The sequence below is a fragment of the Electrophorus electricus genome, chromosome 2 (assembly GCF_013358815.1).
Source record: "Electrophorus electricus isolate fEleEle1 chromosome 2, fEleEle1.pri, whole genome shotgun sequence".
NCBI classification, from domain to species: domain Eukaryota; kingdom Metazoa; phylum Chordata; class Actinopteri; order Gymnotiformes; family Gymnotidae; genus Electrophorus; species Electrophorus electricus.
Window position 1 is genome coordinate 28828591 of NC_049536.1, and position 19880 is coordinate 28848470.

Below are 19880 nucleotides of genomic sequence, written 5' to 3' on the forward strand. Positions count from 1 at the left end.
GCACATGTTGCGCAGACCTGCACTGACACGCCGCGCTTCTGACACGCCTCCACAGACGCGGGAGCCGGCCTCCGCTCTCGGAGCGTGACGTGGGTCAGGACGCCGGCAGGCTGGGGCGGGGAGGTGGGGTGCGGGGGGTCAGGCTCGGCCCGACAGCAGCTGTTATCTGGGCCTGCTGGAGCCGAGACTCTCGGTGTCTGACCCTCAGCTGCACCACGCACTCTGTCATCAGTGCTCAGTGAGATTTGTTCTTGTCCACCGTAGACCCCACGTTCCCCTTTTAGAAGGTGGCAGTGCTCCTTCGTCTCATCTATCTGCCTGTCTCCTGTCTCCCCAGTACCCCTGTCCTCCACGTCTAAAACTATACTTTCATCCTCAGTGTGTTCATTAGTGAGGGGAGACGTCTGATTGAGAACTAGGGCCAGTTTAGTTTTTTTCCGGCCATGTGTGGAGTAAGAATATTCCACGTCCTCGTGCCCACGGACTGCTGTTGATCCGTCCGCCCCACCACACAGCTCCTCCTCTGAGCAGTCACACACACACTGCATGTCAGCAGACCGCTGTTCGCCCTCACTGCTCTGTGAGTCCCCGTGTGTCCTCTTCTGCGCCCGTCCTTTCCGTGGAGTGTCCCTGTCTCTCTGTGCTGATAGAGCCACGTGTCCCTGGATGTCAGGATCTGAGGGGGCTGCCTCACAGCCTGAGAGACACACATGAGGGGGGGCCTGAGTGGGGGTGTGTGTGGGGATATGAGGGTGTGTGTGTGTGTGTGTGGGGGGGGGGGTCTGTGTGAGGGTGTGTGTGGGCGTCTGTGTGAGGGTGTGTGTGGGGGTGTGTGTGAGGGTGGGAGGGGGTGTGTGTGGGGGGCTGTGAGGGTGCGTGTGTGTGGCGGGGTGTGTGAGGGTGTGAGGGGTTGTGTTCGTGGTGGTGTGTGTGAGTGTGTGAGGGGGGGTGTGTTTGGGGGTGATTGTGAGGGTATTTGTGGGACTGTGAGTGAGGGTGTGAAGGGGTGTTGGTGTGAGGGTGTGTGTGGCGGTGTGAGAGTGTGTGTGTGTGAGGGTGTGTGTGGTGGTGTGAGGGGGTGTGTGTGTGAGGGTGTGTGTAGTGGTGTGAGGAGGGACATGTCCCGTTCTAGCTGTCTCCCCTGCGGCAGGGTGCTGTGCTGTTTCCCCGCTGTTCCTGAGCACCTGGTCACAATCCGGCTGGTGCGAGTCGTTGGCGGTGCCTGACACGTCCCGTCTGCAGGATGCCACCCCCCCGCCCGCAGCTGGAGATGTGTCCTTGTTTCCAGCCTGATTCCCAGGTGATTGCTTTGACTTCTCTAATAGCTGCTCTTGCTGTGAAGTGGTGCCTCTAAATTGGCTATCCAGCCCTTCGCGACTCTGTCCTCGTCTGTGAAAACTCCTCCGTGTCTGCGTTCTGCTCTGCTCTGCCGGGCTGCTGTCTCCTCCTCTCTGTCTCCTCCTGCATCTCTTGTGTCTCTTTTTGTGTCGGCTCCTGTAATGGCGGTGATCTGTGGTCCGCACTCTCTCCTCTGCTCTTCTCCGGGGGCGTGTCTGGGCCCTGCTGTGTCCCCTTGTCCTCGCACCGCTCTCCACGTCTGCGTGGGAGTGGCTCCACCTCTTGCCGGCCTCCTCGGCTCCGTGACTGGGCGTGGCCTCCAGCGTGCAGGGTGGGGCCTCCAGCGTGCTGGGCTTGGGTGGTTCCTCGCCAGTCTTGCTGCCCTGAGTGTGGGGGCCGCGTCTGATCTGTGACCCTCGGAAGTCAAAGTGCAAGGGGTTGCAGCTGAAGCACAAACGCGGCTCTGTGGAGGTGTAGGACACCATCTCGGATGGCCACTGAAAGACGGTCTTACTGTCCCTGCCCAAGACGGAGACGAACGGCTGCAGGGGTTTGGCGAACGGGGACGGCGCTCCGGCACGGGAGCTGTCCTCCTTCCCAGTGCCTCCGAAGGAACCATTCCCAGATGACACATCGGAGTTCTTTAGATCCTTCATGCACAGGTCCCTCTCTTCAGCGCCCTTCTGACTGATGGTGACCATCTGCTCAGATGTGCTGGTTTCTAGAGCAGTTTCCACGGTGGGTTCCCTGGTGGTTTCCACAGCGTTTTCCAGGTTCAGGACAATGCGATGTCCTCGGGGAGAGCGAGGGGAGACAGACGTGTCCTCTGAGTAGACAAGGACAGCGCACAGGTCAGGGGAGGCGTGCAGGAGCTCGGCCCTCCCCGTAGACGTCTCCGGGGAACCCTGACTCCACGTCTCGCTGGGATGTGGGGATTGAGCGCCTGCGCAGGGACAGGCCTCGTCTCCGTCCAGACGCTTGTCTTCGACGTTTGGCTCGAGCTCGAGGAGGGGTGTCCGGATCCTCTCGGCCCCGTCCGATGACCCCTCCTCTGTGCTCTCACTGAAGACGGCAGCGGAGGACTCCAGCTTCACGGAGGCCTTCTTGGGGAAGGAGAAGGAGAAGGCTATTTTGCGTCTGAGAGTCTGCTTCTTGGCCTTCCCCCCGTGCAGCCATGGGTTCTGCCTGCTGCCCACAGGAGTCTGGGTCTCCTCCCTGATGGCCCCCAGCACCTCCTCCTGAGGGTCTGTATGGCAGGACTCCCTGTAGCTACTCTCCACTGCCACTGTGGTGGATTTGAACATGGGGCCGCTCCCGGGGGCACTACAGCACACGGTACGGGCAGAAGAACACAGAAGAAACAGAAGAAAACTCTGTATAAACTACTGCATGAACAATGCCCTGTGGACAAAAGGGAGACTTGAGTAGTGTGATGCTCTTATGCAGAAAAATAAATATCATTTTTGTTATGTGTTTATGACTTTATTCTAAACAGAAGCGATGTGTGAAGGGAGCGGATGTGCTGGGCCGTGTGTGTGTGTGTGTGTGTGTGTGCTCCCACCACTGGGCCTCTCTGCGCTGTTCGGCCAGCTGGTGCAGCCGTAGAAGTGCTCTCTCCTCCCTACGCACATCCTTCCTGGACCTGGAGGACACGTTACGGGCAAACTCCCTCTGTTTTAGCTCCTTGAGTCGCTGCAGACACACACACACACACACACACACACACACGCACACACACACGGTCCTATTTTCATCACTATATCTTTAAATCTGCACGCTGCATCTATTCTCCACAGCACCCAACAAAGCCATTTGAATAACAATAAGGGGGCATGTGAGTGTGAGTGTGTGAGTGCGTGTGTGAATGTATGTGTGTGTGTGAGTGTGTGAACGTGTGAGTGTATGAGCGTGTGTGTGTGTGTGTGTGTGTGAGAGAGCGTGGAGACTGAGCCCTGCTGGAATACAAGAGCTTTATGAAGCCCTTGTTATCTCACATCAGACACCGAGAGACACCACAAAACAGAGGAGAGAAACGTCCTGAAGACTGTGGAGGTAATAAAGGTGTTTGCACTCCGATGTTACGCTTCGTCAAATCCAGTTTTCAGTGCAAATGAAAAGTATTTTGAGAATGAGGCCACTAAACGCCGTGAAATTGTCCCGTTGATCTCAGATAAGACTCACTGAGAATCATTTACATTTGCTTCCTGCTATGAAAGAGTTTCTGCTCTGAAAGCAGGATTATGTGTGTGTGTGTGTGTGTGTGTGTGTGTGTGTGTGTGTGTGTGTTTGTGTCACTTCAGATATGTTCTTGGTTACTTCTATTTGATTGTATTGATTTTGTCTTTGTCTTGCCTGTATATAAATAGAACCTCCAAAACTCCAGAAACTACATGTTATTAATACTGGACTGGTGTTTATGCGAATACTCTCACAAAACATTAAACATCTCTGCTGTCCTGCCACAGCCATCACATCTCATTACTAATCTAATCTAATTATTAATCTAATCTAATGACTAATCTTGTAAACTCTCATTCAGTTGGTTGTTAATACTTAATGTTTGGAGAAGACAGCTTCTTCTCAGAGACAGACAGCCCGACTGCCATAAGGGTATTGTGTACATTACGTTAGTAACAGTTTGGACTAAAAATAGCACCCCAGTACCAGTGTTGGGTATTTAGCTGAGTCCTTGTCCTCTCTGGTTCAGTGGTTCTGTAGCCTGTGCTGGCAGAGGGGAATCCTACAGCAGCGGGAGAGGACGGATAACCAGGACACATCAGAGAGGAATCTGTGATGTTAAGGGGCCTCTCAGCAGAGAACAGACACACCAGGGTAACTGGCTTGAGTCCCCTTGGATAGAAGCTCTCACTTCTTTCTGCTTCACTGCTGTCTTCTCTCTCTCTCTCTCTCTCTCTCTCTCTCTCTCTGTTTTTCTCTTTCTCGCTTTCCCTCCCTCATATCTTGTTTTTGCTCTCTTGGTGTTGGCATATTCAGACTGGTTCAGTATCAGGGCTTCGTTGTTCAGGATGGTACGGGCTTTATTTCTGTCGCTCTCAGGTGTGGTGACGGTCATCCAGCAGAAATGTGTTTAGGGGAGCTGCTGAATGACGATCTGTACAGTAACCTCCCAGTTACAGTTACATCATTGCCAGTCAGAGTTACATCACTCCCAGTCAGAGTTACATCACTCCCAGGCGAAGTTACATCACTCCCAGTCAGAGTTATATCATTCCCAGTCTGAGTTATGTGCACTGTGTACCAAAGTGATCAGACACACAGTGCACCAGAGTGATCAGACACACTGCACTCCAGAGTGATCAGACACACTGCTCTCCAGAGTGATCAGACAAACAGCACCAGAGTGATCAGACACACTGTGCACCAGAGTGATCAGACGCACTGTGCACCAGAGTGATCAGACACAGTGTACACCAGAGTGATCAGACACACTGTGCACCAGAGTGATCAGATGCACTGTACACCAGAGTGATCAGACACACTGCACTCCTCTCCTGTCTGTCACACTCTCAGAAGCGCAGCACAGCTGAGTGGGACAACTGCAGGAAATAGGGATGAGTTGCAGCTCATATGTGTGTGTGTGTGTGTGTGTGTGTGTGTGTGCGTGTATGTATGTGTATGCGTGCACGTGGTTGCTATCTTTGTGCGTGTGTGTATGCATGCATGCATGCATTTGCTACATTTGTGCATGAGTGTGTGTATGCGTGCACGTGTTTGCTATGTTTGTGAGTTTGTGTGTCTGTGTTTGTGTGTGTGTGTGTGTGTTTGCAGATAGTGTTGTGTTGATAGCTCCGTGTGTGTGTTATCGACAGCTTGGTGGGCCATGGAGACACTCTGCATTTAGTTTGTGCATGAGTCAGTGTGCCGAGGTCAATGCCAACATCACACACACTGGAATTAAAGCTTTAACTCACTAGAAAAGGTTACTCCGATATTTCTTAACACACACGTCTCCATTCTAAACGTGGCTTGAATAAACACACACCAAGGCTGCAGGACCTGTGTGTGCACAATGCTTTTGACGGTTCCTTTTTAAGTTTGAAAAGCTGCCCCTTTTCCCGCTCATAAAACATGTCACATTTTCTGAATCGCACTGCATAGAATTACCCACACGTCTGAGTAAATTACGTTACCGGCCGTTCTGAACACGTCCGGCAGAGTTATTCTTGCCACGGGGCAGAGCGCAGAGTTTGAGAATTCTCTTTTCATTACTGCAGCACTGAGCCAAGCTACAAATCAGCATTGTAAATGTGCAGGTGACACCAGGTGAAGAGGGAGGGGTGTTCCCAGCGCAGCTGAGACACACTTTTACTCACACAGGAGTCACAGGACGGAGACCGCAGACGTAACAACAATAAAATAGCAACCGCACACCTGATTGTCCTGTGAGCCCATGATCTGTGGTGCCTGAAATTAAACCCAGTACGGAGAAGCATTCCAGGGTCCGCTGACGTCCCCCTGACCTCCACCCCACACAGCCTGCACCCGCTGCGCCGTCTCTCAGAGCATGGTGATGTTTACCTGCTTGTGAGCGTGGTCGTATGAGTTGATGTGGTTGTCGAACTCCTGATGTTTGTAGTACTGCTTGTCACACAGCTGACAGTAGAAGTTGGCTCTCAGGTCCTCCAGAGCTTTGGCCAAGGTTTTCTCCTTCTCCTGCAACACAGCGCAACACGACATCCCATCAGCTCCGTACCAGCGCAGTGGCGTTATGTAGCCGACACATGGCATGGTGTCTGATATACGAACACTTCCCTGTGACTCAGTGGCCCACAAGAACACTCAGTGAGGCAGTGAGGAGGTGGACACTGTGCCAGGAAGGGAAATCAAACAGAAGAACCCTGTTTCTGCCCTCCCTGATAGGCGAGCAAAATGTACTGATACGTGCAGATTGTGTGTGTGTGTGTGTGTGTGATCCCAGGGCGTCTGCACATCCTGACAGGCAAACCCAATGTGTGTATGTGTGTGAGTTCAGGGCATCTGCACAGCCTGACAGACAAACTCAGTGTGTGTGTGTGTGTGAGCCCAGGGCATCTGTACATCCTGACAGAACACACAGGAGACAGCAGACTTGCTGGCTGCTGTTGCTCTGTGTGTGAATGTGTTCATCCATGGGGCAGAACTGGTGCAGGACTGGGGCAGAATTGGGGCAGGGGTGGGGCAGCAGACTTGTTCCAGGAAAGGGGGGTGGCACTCCCTGAACAATGGTCATCTGCTGCACCTTGGAATGCAGGTGCATGGTGTCGGAATCACTGTGATGAATCACCACAATTTGTTTGGGAAGCATATTTGTAGACTCCTCTTTCAGAATAACCTGCTCAGTCCTAACACAGCCACCTTCATGCATTTCTCCCTGTACTGCTCTTTTTAATATGCTTTATTAAATATTGATTTACAACGAATCTGAGGTGAGAATTGATTTACCAGGTCAGATCTTATTTTAAATTAAATTCCATCACAGGTTTGAAAGTATAGAAACTTGAAATATTCCAAAGCTCAATTCCCAGAGGGTCTGTGGCAGTGAAACACTTCTGTTCCTAATTTTAATTTAATTACAGGATAACTCATCCCCAACCCTGTGAATGTATTTATAGTTCTAACTCATCCCCAACCCTGTGAATGTATTTATAGTTCTAACTCATCCCCAACCCTGTGAATGTATTTATAGTTCTAACTCATCCCCAACCCTGTGAATGTATTGATAGTTATAACTCATCCCCAACCCTGTGAATGTATTTATAGTTATAACTCATCCCCAACCCTGTGAATGTATTGATAGTTATAACTCATCCCCAACCCTGTGAATGTATTGATAGTTATAACTCATCCCCAACCCTGTGAATGTATTAATAGTTATAATTCATCCCCAACCCTGTGAATGTATTTATAGTGGAACTCTTTCTGATTGAAACTCCAGGAGCAGAAGTGCTTGGAGTGGATTCTCCAGAACCTTAATTAACCTCCCACACACACACACACACACACACACACACACACACACACACACACCAGCTTAACCCCATTCATGTCTCCTTGTGTCTCATTGTGACTACCATGTGTCCAGGATTCAGCATCTGATAATACTAAGCTTGGATTGGTACATCAGTACAGCTTCATCTCAGGGTCTTTACTAACAGAAGCTCATTGTCATGAACTCAGGAACTGAGAGACCTCCATCTCTGTAATCACAAATACATACATCTGTGTTTGTGTGTGTCTGTGTGTGTGCAGGAAGGAATGATCTTAATTCAATGGGGATTAAAACATTATATAAGTACACTCAATTGTTTCTCCTCCAAGTTATTTAAAAGAGAAAACACTGTTGCATTTCAACAATAAAAAAGCTGTAATGAAAAACAACCATGGTGCAAATGAATCTGTGAATTTTACACATTTTTCCAGTAAACCGATCACACAACAGCATGACAGAACACAGATGTGTAATACCGCATTAGTGCCACGCTCAGAACACTCCCTCTCTCCCCTGAGACTTTGAAAGAAAGTTCCCACTTTCCTCTGGTCTATGTCCCCATCACGAGAGCTCCTCACATCCCCCAGGTGACCTCTGACCTCCCAGCAGTGGGGCCCAAGGGGCACTGGATTAACACAGACAAGCGCGGTGCTGTGAGCCAGACCACAGCCCCTCTCTCCGATCACTTGCACTGCAGTGTTATTAGCATTAATCAGTGTAATTGTATTATTCCCCTGGGAGAAGAGAGAGGCAGTGTTTGGGCTAATGCACCATTATGAAGGCTGACGTGGGTCTGTTTAACCCCCCTCACCGACTGCAGGAAGTGGCAACATTTAGCCGACGTTTTGCTGACCAAACATTTGTCTTTCATTTCTCTCCTTCTTCCCCAGCAGCGGTTTGGGATGTGGCATTACTTTACCGTGTTAAAAGCCCAACACAATTCCCCACAGTGGATTGATTTTTGACAGCTGTTTCCACAGTACAATGAGCCTGATTTACGTTAGCGGCTTCCCCATCGTAACATCTACATGAAGGGACGTGGGTGAGCAGAGGAGCTGTTCTGCACATACTGGTGTGAGTCATTTCAGTCTACTAGATTTTGTAGTGCGCCAAATGAAAGAAAAGATTTCATACGGTGAAGAATTTGTTGTCTGTTTTTTCTGTTCTTGGATGACCTTTCCTCAATGTCACGCCTGCACTGTGAGGACATTTATAGAAAGATAAAAAGAATATATGATTGTCGTGAGCTAAGATGATGTTATGATCGTGTTCTTTATGGTGCAGCAGGTTTACGACCGTTGTCTTTAATGTGGCAGGAATCACAGGCCACATCTGGAACACACAGCGTGGAGGGGAGCAAGCACAGGGGATTAATCCTTCAAACAGACGAGACTTCAGCGCCATCAAGATATTCATGAAAATCAAACACCATCAGATCAGAACTTTAATTACAGACTTTGTAGTGATTCACTTGATTCACTAGCGAACGCGTCCGGGAGCTCTTAAAGAATTCCTCATCCTAGAAAAAACCTGAGCAGAAAAACAACCTTGTCCTCAGATATTTTTGATTTATTTATTTTGAGAAGGTGCTTGCATAATTTATGAAGAAACAAAAGTTTAAAATATTAGCTTTAAAAATCAGATGCAGGCAAGTCAGATATAAACTTATAAGCCTGATGCAGAGATTCTCAGATCTCACCTGAGGGGGGCGCTTGTCCCAGTCTGAACACTGTTACCTGTCCGTTAATCAGGACCTTGCAGGGCCTGCTGCACAGGAGCTCACCAGATAATGGAAGGTTCCAGAAAACCCAGCTAGGTAGCCGAAACAGAACTGGTGAGTCCTGCCTCATATTGGGTCTTGTGGTGGGTCTGTGATGGGTCTGTGGTGGGTCTGTGATGGGTTTGTGATGGGTCTACAACAGGTCTTTGACGGGTCTCTGATGGGTCTGTGATGGGTCTGACATTTCTTCCTTTCTTCAAGATCATTGCATATTTGATGGATAAAAATGGCAGGAACTGTAAAACTGGACAGTTTTGTTGTTGCTTTAATAACTTACAGACCACAGACCTCTCTGTCTGCTCATGCAACTGCTAGTCTGAACTAAACCCTTTTTGCCAAAAGTCGAGTTATGAGATAACTTGGTAGTAGCTTAAAGTGGCAACCCTACCATTACCTGCCCCATGTGCAATTTAAAGTGGGAATTTGAATTCAGATCTGTACAGCTGAATTTTAAATCAGATCTGTGGTGTTGAATTGGAATTCAAATCTGTGAAGGTTAATTTGAATTCAGATCTGTAGTGGTGAATTTAATTCAAATTATCTCTGGTCTCAGTCTTCCGCTAGACTCCTCCATCTAACTCCCTTTATGGACTTGATTCAGACTTGATTAGTTTTGTCTTGGTCTTGAATCAGATTTGATTAGTTAAGGTCTTGTTCCTAACACTTTCTGATTCATCCAAGGTGATCTCAAACACAACACTGGTTATCAGGCCTCTTACTGGGCCTGTACTGGGCCTTCAACAAGACTTATCAGGCATGTATCAGGTTTCTTGTTGGGACCCTAAAGGGTTTTTACTGGGCCAGTAACAGGTTTTGTACTGGCTTGTCAGGCATGTTGTCAGGTTGGTAACAGGTCTCTTACTAAACCAGTAAGTGGTTTTACTGAATCAGGTCTGTATTGGGTCTGTATCGGATCTGTATTGGGCCTGTATCGGGTCTATATCATGCATATATAGGTTCTGCATTAGGTCTGTATCAGGTCTGGATTGGATCTGGATCGGGTTTGTATCAGGTCTGGATCAGTATTGGTCTGTATTGGGCCTGCATTAGGTCTGTATCTGGTCTGTACTGGGTCTATATCATGTCTGTTTCATGTCTGTATTGGGTCTGTATCGGGTCTGGATCAGGGCTGTATTGGGTCTGTATCCGGTCTGTTTCAGGTCTGTATTGGGTCTGTTTTGGGCCTGTATTGGGTCTGTATTGGGACTGTATTGGGTCTTTATCGGGCCTGTATTGGGTCTGGATCAGGGCTGTATTGGGTCTGGATCGGGTCTGCAGCTGGTCTGCATTATGTTTGTATTGGGTCTGTATCAGGTCTGGTAATCCAGTGATTGTTTGGGGACTCATTGCTGGAGAACTTTTATCTTTGACAGTGCATTCATTTATTTTGGATTTTGGGTTTTGTTACCAAATGTGTGTGTGTGTGTGTCTTTAAAAGGTCTTAACATGGCTGATTAAAAATGTGGCTTCAAGGAATTGACAAATATATCCAGAAAGATGAGAAAACTTGAGATATTGACATTATTTTTAATAGTGCATAGATTGTTCTGCAATCAAAAATGAAAATCTATTTTGAAAATGTCTGCAATGTGTTTGCTTTCTCAAATGTGTTTGCTTTGATTTGTGTTAAGCACAGACTGACTACAGAAGATCTCCACTGCATTGTAACTAAGTCATGAAAATCTACACTAAATGACCCTTCTTGTCCTGTTGGGAACAGGATAGCACTGCCCCTGACACGCTGCCCATAGGGGAGCCAAACAATTCTGTATCCACAGTTTGTAAATAAAAAATATATGACAATTTTTTTTTTTTATATGAAACTGAACTACAGTGAGGAGTCAAAAATACACCATGATCCATAACATTCAACACACAACACACGACACTTTTCAACCACACTGTGCTCACCCTGCACAGAAACACCCAGAAAGCATAGCATTAAATGCAGATATTGCTTTGCACACATTCTTTAAGAGAGGAATATCTTTCACGGGGTATGTCATACATATTTTAATAAAATGTACCGTTTTGATTTTTTTTTACATTACTTATCATTACAAACTAAATTATTCTGATTATTGTGTTCTCCAAACCTCTAGTGGCTTCATTTTCAGAGAACCATGTGCTTTATGTTGGAATGCTCTTATTAAGTTTGTGATGTTTAAGACTAAGAATCAATACCATCCCTCAGGATCACTTACCAAGATCACTGAGACCAACATCCATAATAAACACTCTGGGGAGTGGTGCCGTGTGCATGTCTCTCAACACTGTTTATGAATATTCATAAGAAGTGTGCATGACTCTGAACACTATTTATGAATATTCATAAGTAGTAGCATGAAGAGAATTTTGTACACACATAAAGAAAACGCATGCTAATGGGATTTTTATGACCCTGCTTTTCTAAACATGAATCCATTTACCAACAAGTATAGAAAGGCCCATATATACCACACACACTTCATTACACACCATCTATGCCCATGTGTGTGTGTGTGTGTGTGTGTGTGTGTGTGTGTGTGTGTGTGTGTGTGTGTGTGTGTGTGTGTGTGTGTGTGCGCAACATGTGTGAGTGTGTGTGTGTGTGTGTGTGTGTGTGGGCGGGGGGGGTAGGGTGTTCATGTTTGTGTGTGTGTGTGTGTGTGTGTGTGTGTGAGAGAGAGAGAGAGAGAGAGAGAGAGAGAGAGAGGGAGAAGGGCGTGGGGTGTTCATGTTTGTGTGTGTGTGTGTGTGTGTGTGTGTGTGTGTGTATAACTTTCAGTACCATAATCATTATTAAGAAAGAAAGATCCTCACATAACACAAGTGTGCATGAAACTGGTTTGTTATTGAATGATTGAATAGAAAGTGAGGAAACATAAAATATCAACTGTGTGGCAGTTAATGGAGCTTCTGGTTGGAGGAAGAATGTGAGGGAGTGTTTTTCTCCTGGGACAGTTTTACTGTAAATTCATCAGTTAGTAAATGTCAAAAGACAAAAACACTTGCTGGCTTTGTCATTTACTTTGATCATTTCAACTTGAAGTAAACCTCTGTATAAGGGTAATGATTTCCTTTCAACATAATAAATTATTGAAGCGCCATTTAGACGGTAGCCAAGTGTGACTCAGTCCTGCGTCCGCCTGGGCTGGACCGTTATTAATGGAGGACCTTTACCATCCTTCACTCCCACCAAGCTCGTGTTTGATGGTCCTGCTCTTTGCTAATGGCCAAACACATTACAGCCCCCTCTTTGCTCTTAAGAGTTCTGCAGAATGGATTCTAATTGGAGCTCTTGTATACTTAAGGAAAAGATCTTGTAGGCACTCCAATAAGAAAGGGCCATGAGTGGGATTGGGACAAAGCCTGGCACAGAGACACTGCAGGTAATGGGAATGCAGCCTGTGCTATCTGAGGAATGGCACAGAGACACTGGAGGTAATGGGAATGCAGCCTGTGCTATCTGAGGAATGGCACAGAGACACTGGAGGTAATGGGAATGCAGCCTGTGCTATCTGAGGAATGGTACAGAGACACTGGAGGTAATGGGAACGCAGCCTGTGCTATCTGAGGAATGGCACAGAGACACTGGAGGTAATGGGAACGCAGCCTGTGCTATCTGAGGAATGGTACAGAGACACTGGAGGTAATGGGAACGCAGCCTGTGCTATCTGAGGAATGGTACAGAGACACTGGAGGTAATGGGAACGCAGCCTGTGCTATCTGCGGAATGGCACAGAGACACTGGAGGTAATGGGAACGCAGCCTGTGCTATCTGCGGAATGGCACAGAGACACTGGAGGTAATGGGAACGCAGCCTGTGCTATCTGCGGAATGGCACAGAGACACTGGAGGTAATGGGAACGCAGCCTATGCTATCTGCGGAATGGCACAGAGACACTGGAGGTAATGGGAACGCAGCCTGTGCTATCTGTGGAATGGCACAGAGACACTGGAGGTAATGGGAACGCAGCCTGTGTCATCTGAGGAATGACACAGAGACACTGGAGGTAATGGGAACACAGCCTGTGTTATCTTAGGCATGGTGCAGAGACGCTTGATGTAATGGGAACACAGCCAGAGTTATTTGTGCATCTGAGGCCCAAGATGCTGCAGGATCAAGACAAGGACCCGCAAGGCCTGCTGCAGTCTGGGGTCCTGATGCTAAAACCCAGTTATGTTGCTCAAATGCAACACACTCAGTCCATCTTTAAGGTTTATAGTCTTTGGGGGGTGAATTGATTTTTATCACTGGAAGTGTGTCAGGTTTGGTGAACAGAGACAAGTCAAATGCAGGAAAACAGATGCAGTTTAATAATGAACAAGTGCAAATCAAGACATAGTGGAATAACAGGCAAAGATAATATCCAGATAGCAGACAATGATGCACACATATCTGACAGAGAACAGAGGAAACCCAGAGAGCAGGGAGACTTCAGAGTAACTAGGGTAGCACAAACCAATAACAACGACTCAGAAATGTAAGGCAGGCAAACAAGCTTCATGCTGAATGACTGAACAAACAGGGTTAATATAGGGAACTGCGATAGGGAAAACAAGACAAGGGTGTAACTAATAATTTGGGGATTGGGAGCAAACAGGAGGTTTGTGGGTAATGTTGTTCGCAGTGGGCTGAGTCCATGCAGAAGGCGTAACAATGTGTAAATATTACAGGAGTAATGTTAGTACAGCAATGTTACTACAATAAAGTTACTACAGTAATGTTACTAGAGTAATGTTAGTACAGTAATGCTAGTATAGCAATGTTACTATATTTATGTTACTACAATAATGTTAGTATAGTGATGTTACCACAGTAATGTTACTACAATTATATTACTACAATAATGTTACAACTGATGTTACTACAGTGATGTTACTACAATAATGTACTACAGTGTTGTTACTACAGTAATGTTACTACAGTAATTTTAGTATAGTAATGTTAGTACAGTGATGTTGCTACAGTAATGTTACTATATTGATGTTACTACAGTAATTTTAGTACAGTAATGTTAGTACAGTGATGTTACTACAGTAATGCTACTACAGTAATGTTAGTACAATATTGTTACTACAGTTATGTTACTGCAGTGATGTTACTACAGGAATTGTATTACAATGATGTTACTACAATAATGTTACTACAGTGATGTTACTACAATAATGTTACAACAGTGATGTTACTATAGTAATTTTACTACAATGATGTTACTACAATAATGTTACTACAGTACTATACTATAGTGATATACTATACTATAGTGATATTACTACAGTGATACTATAGTGATATTACTACAGTCATTTTACTACAATGTTACTACAGTAATGTTACTACAGTAACATTAGAACAGTAATGTTATTATAGGGATATTAAAACAGTGGTTACTACAATGATGTTACTACACTAATGTTACTACAGTGATGTTAGTACAATATTGTTAATACAGTGATGTTACAGTAATTTTACTACAATGTTACTACAGTAATGTTACTATAGTTATGTTAGTATAGTGATGTGACTACAGTAATATTACTACAGTAATATTACTATAGCCATTTTAGTACAGTGATGTTACTACAGCGATGTTACTACAGAAATTATCCTACAGTAATGTAAGTACAGTGATGCTACTACAGCAATGTTACTACAGCGATGTTAGTACAGAAATGTTACTACAATAATGTTATTACAGTAATGTTAGTACAGTAATGTTACTACAGTAATGTTAGTACAGTGATGTTACTATAGTGATGTGACTACAATAATGTTACTATGGTGAAGTTACTATAGTGATGTTACTACAGTCATGTTATAAGAATGATGTTGCTACAGTAATGTTACTATGGTGAAGTTACTCTAATGATGTTACTACAGTAATTTTACTATAGTGATGTTACTACATTAATGTTGCTACAGTGATGTTACTACAGTAATGTTAGTATAGTGATGTTACTACAGTGATGTGATTTCAGTAATGTTAATATAGTGCTTCAGTCCTTCACTGCAGTAAGTGCAGGAACTGGAGGTGGACAAGGATAAGAAAAACCCAGAGACAACCATTCCTCTGACCTTCCCACCCACACATACTCACTTTGTCCATATTTGTCTCTCTCTCTCTCTCTCTCTCTCTCTCTCTCTCACACACACACACACACACACACACACGGACACAAGCATGTATCTTAGAATTTTTTTTTTTTGCTCTAAGAGGATAGATGTGATGAGCAAATAAATTATTTGTAAAGTCTGCAATTCTACACCCTCAGTGCAATCACATAAACTCCTACAGATGGTCCCATGACTGAAATGAGTAGATAGTGAGGGACAGGAAACAGAGAAAAAACAAAGGGGGGTGGGACTGATGCAAGAGAGGAGGAATGAGAGCGATGAGGAGAGAGAGTGAAGTACAGGGAGAGAGAGAGAGAGATGGGGAGAGAGAGAGAGAGATGGGGAGAGAGAGAGAGAGAGAGAGAGAGATGGGGAGAGAGGGAGAGATGGGGAGAGAGAGAGATGGGGAGAGAGGGAGAGAGATGGGGAGAGAGAGAGAGATGGGGAGAGAGAGAGAGATGGGGAGAGAGAGAGAGAGATGGGGAGAGAGGGAGAGATGGGGAGAGAGAGAGAGAGATGGGGAGAGATAGAGAGAGAGAGAGGGAGAGAGATGGGGAGAGATGGGGAGAGATGGGGAGAGAGAGAGAGAGATGGGGAGAGAGATGGGGAGAGATGGAGAGAGAGAGATGGGGAGAGAGGGAGAGAGATGGGGAGAGAGGGAGAGAGATGGGGAGAGAGATGGGGAGAGAGAGAGAGAGATGGGGAGAGAGATGGGGAGAGAGAGAGATGGGGAGAGAGAGAGAGAGATGGGGAGAGATGGAGAGAGAGAGAGAGAGAGAGAGGGAGAGAGAGAGGGAGAGAGAGAGGAAGAGAGCGCTAGAGAGGGAGTGAGAGAAAGAGAGACAGAAGGTAAGAAGGGGAAGGGTAGGAGAGGAGATGGGGAGAGAGAGAGAGATGGAGAGAGAGAGAGATGGGGAGAGAGGGAGAGATGGGGAGAGAGAGAGAGATGGGGAGAGAGGGAGAGAGATGGGGAGAGAGAGAGAGATGGGGAGAGAGAGAGAGATGGGGAGAGAGGGAGAGATGGGGAGAGAGGGAGAGAGATGGGGAGAGAGAGAGATGGGGAGAGAGAGAGAGATGGGGAGAGAGAGATGGGGAGAGAGAGAGAGAGATGGGGAGAGAGAGAGAGAGATGGGGAGAGAGGGAGAGATGGGGAGAGAGAGAGAGAGATGGGGAGAGAGAGAGAGAGATGGGGAGAGAGAGAGAGATGGGGAGAGAGAGAGAGAGATGGGGAGAGAGAGAGAGATGGGGAGAGAGAGAGAGAGAGATGGGGAGAGAGAGAGAGATGGGGAGAGAGAGAGAGAGATGGGGAGAGAGAGAGAGATGGGGAGAGAGAGAGAGAGATGGGGAGAGAGGGAGAGAGAGATGGGGAGAGAGAGAGAGATGGGGAGAGAGGGAGAGAGATGGGGAGAGAGAGAGAGATGGGGAGAGAGAGAGAGAGATGGGGAGAGAGGGAGAGAGATGGGGAGAGAGAGAGAGAGAGATGGGGAGAGAGAGAGAGATGGGGAGAGAGAGAGAGAGATGGGGAGAGAGAGAGAGATGGGGAGAGAGAGAGAGAGATGGGGAGAGAGGGAGAGAGATGGGGAGAGAGATGGGGAGAGAGATGGGGAGAGAGAGAGAGATGGGGAGAGAGAGAGAGAGATGGGGAGAGAGATGGGGAGAGAGAGAGAGATGGGGAGAGAGAGAGAGAGATGGGGAGAGATGGAGAGAGAGAGAGATGGGGAGAGATGGGGAGAGATGGGGAGAGAGAGAGAGAGATGGGGAGAGAGATGGGGAGAGATGGAGAGAGAGAGATGGGGAGAGAGGGAGAGAGATGGGGAGAGAGGGAGAGAGATGGGGAGAGAGATGGGGAGAGAGAGAGAGAGATGGGGAGAGAGATGGGGAGAGAGAGAGAGATGGGGAGAGAGAGAGAGAGATGGGGAGAGATGGAGAGAGAGAGAGAGAGAGGGAGAGAGAGAGGGAGAGAGAGAGGAAGAGAGCGCTAGAGAGGGAGTGAGAGAAAGAGACGGAGAAGGTAAGAGAAAGGGAAGTGTAGGAGAGGAGATGGGGAGAGATGGAGAGAGAGAGAGAGAGAGATGGGGAGAGAGAGAGAGAGATGGGGAGAGAGAGAGAGATGGGGAGAGAGAGAGAGAGATGGGGAGAGAGAGAGAGAGATGGGGAGAGAGGGAGAGAGATGGGGAGAGAGAGAGAGAGATGGGGAGAGAGGGAGAGAGATGGGGAGAGATGGGGAGAGATGGGGAGAGAGAGAGGAAGAGGGGCTGTCATTGTTTGAGTGCTGTGAATGTTCTCCTGTGGTGAAGGAGGAATCTGTGCGATAATGATAATATATAATAATCTGTCTGGATTATATGATATGCTCCTTTACACCAACCCAGGTAGGCCCGGAACAATCTCCACAACAAAGGGACTGACTATGTGAAACAAGCCTGATGAACACGTGTTTTCTTCCTGATTGGCTGCTTTCACTTATACGTCCTATCTAAAGGGTCAAAGGGCATAAATCAGCCTGGAGAGCACCACAGGGACCCGTGTCAGACTAAACCATTATTCTGCTATCATTGTTCACGCCCTACCCTAAACTAAAATAATACTAAAAGACTGTAAAATATACTGCAAACACTAAAATAAAACATAATAAAACAAATATATCAGATAAGTAAAACAAGGACCATGTGTACAATATACTAACCCAGCCCTCGCACGGATGTTGTAAACTGGAACTGTGCAAGGTGTTAACTCCAAGAGGAAGTGTGCTACTGTAATCTACACAGATTAGAGAGTGATGCTCTCTCAGCCTCTGCACTAGGATGTGAGCTGGACTAAAGGAGATTGAACGCTACCCATACATGACAGTGACGTTTCGTCTGAAAGATGAGTAATTTGCTGATTCCCTCAGAGACCTGGTGGGTGGGCAGTGTGTGTGAGTGGCATATGACTGTAGTCTGGACAGGTCCATTTGTCTTCTGCACAGTCTCACGGACGTCAGGCTCCCTGACACGGCAGCACAGGCTGAATCAGACACTGTGTCAAACAATTGTAACAAAAAGCTGTTTTAGCGACACCTTAAGAACAGAGACACTTAATGAAATCTATCTGGCTGTGTGTCTGATTTTAGTAACACTGAGGCACTGACCATCCAACAGTTGTGGATGCTTGAACAATGTTTATCTAAATAAATAAATAAATAAAGATAAATCCACTGGATCCTGAAAACGTTCCACGAATCCTGCAGGTTTTAATCTTGTAAATTAATGACATTTCTAGTATTCTGGGTGTTTCTAGTGTTCCAGGTGTTTCTAGTGTTCCAGGTGTTTCTAGTATTCCAGGTGTGTCTAGTATTTTGGGTGTGTCTAGTATTCCAAGTGTTTCTAGTATTCTTACAGTACATTATTGATGGTGAACTACATCCAGCAGCTGCCGTGCACCCAGTCTAAACTGTAGTTATAAGAGTGAAAAATGAGTCTGGATTGCCCAGCGGGTCCTGGCTGTAAAACAGGTTAACAGGCCTTTGACTCACCAGCTGTCTGTGTCTGCCTTTGTGTGGGGTCACTGCCTGCAAGGGCTGCTGGGATTTGGAGTCCGATGGGTCTTTGTGATTGAGGACTGGCGGCAGAGTTAGTAGCCAGTGGGGAAGTCTGTACCTTACTTTCATCTTTCATCTAAAACAACCTGTTATGTGCTGCAGAGACATTTGGCAGCGAGTGGTGCACTACTCTACTCCTCATAGTGGGGTGTGAGGGTGGGGTGAGATGGCCTGGAGCCTCAGACACAAAACAGGATTGGGTTTCAACTAATGCAGACTCACAGGCTTGTGACCTAGTCACAGCTACACACATACACATGCATGCAGGCACGCAGATACACACACACACACACACACACGCATGCAAGCACGCACCCACACACACACACACGCATGCAGGTGTGCAGGTACAAACACACACACACACACACACATACACACACACACACACGCATGCAAGCACGCACATACACACACACACACACACACACACACACACACACACACACACACACACACACACACACATACATGCAGGTGCGCAGGTACAAACACACACACACACACACACACACCAAAGCATAGATTCACTGTGTACATCTCCATAAACATCACATGAAAACACAGACAAAAATCTCAAAAGGCACATACACAACACACAGAAAAACACACACACCATACAAATGTCCTTTTACACCACACACACACACACACACACACACACACACACACACACACACACAGTTGCTGCTCAGATGGCACAGAGACTGCAGGTAGTGATTTTTTTGTTTTCGTTTCTAAACATAGCAGTGAAGGTGATGATGAGCTAAATCTGTGTGCTGTCTCCGGTCTGACTCATAGGCCAGGTGCGGGTCAGCTGATCACAAGGGCAACACACAGCATCTGAATGCTGTGAGCAGACACACATCAAAGACAATAGCTGCCCTTTGATTGGCTGATGAAATCCGATTCCCATTTGAACACGTCTCCGCCCCACCTACCCAAAGATCTGGAGCAGAGAGACAGAATAGAAATAATTCTAATGATGGAGCTGCACTGCGTCCCTCTAGAGTGCGTGAGAAGGAGCAGAATGCAGCAGAACAACAGAATAATGAAGGCACGGGGCTCACTGGGTGCCAAAGTGCCGTGCATT

The 19880-nt window shown here is 46.8% G+C and overlaps 1 protein-coding gene across 1 annotated transcript in view; it reads right to left on the reverse strand.

The window, feature by feature from the left end:
* Nucleotides 1-690: 690 nt before the first annotated feature.
* znf804a (zinc finger protein 804A) overlaps nt 691-19880 on the reverse strand; it is a 46338-nt gene continuing 27148 nt past the window's right edge. The window contains exons 2-5 of the mRNA XM_035534471.1: nt 5878-6012; nt 2900-3030; nt 1036-2661; nt 691-697 (exon numbers count right to left, since the gene is read on the reverse strand). Coding sequence (XP_035390364.1) covers nt 691-697; nt 1036-2661; nt 2900-3030; nt 5878-6012 — 1899 coding nt within the window. The remainder of the gene's footprint in view (nt 698-1035; nt 2662-2899; nt 3031-5877; nt 6013-19880) is intronic.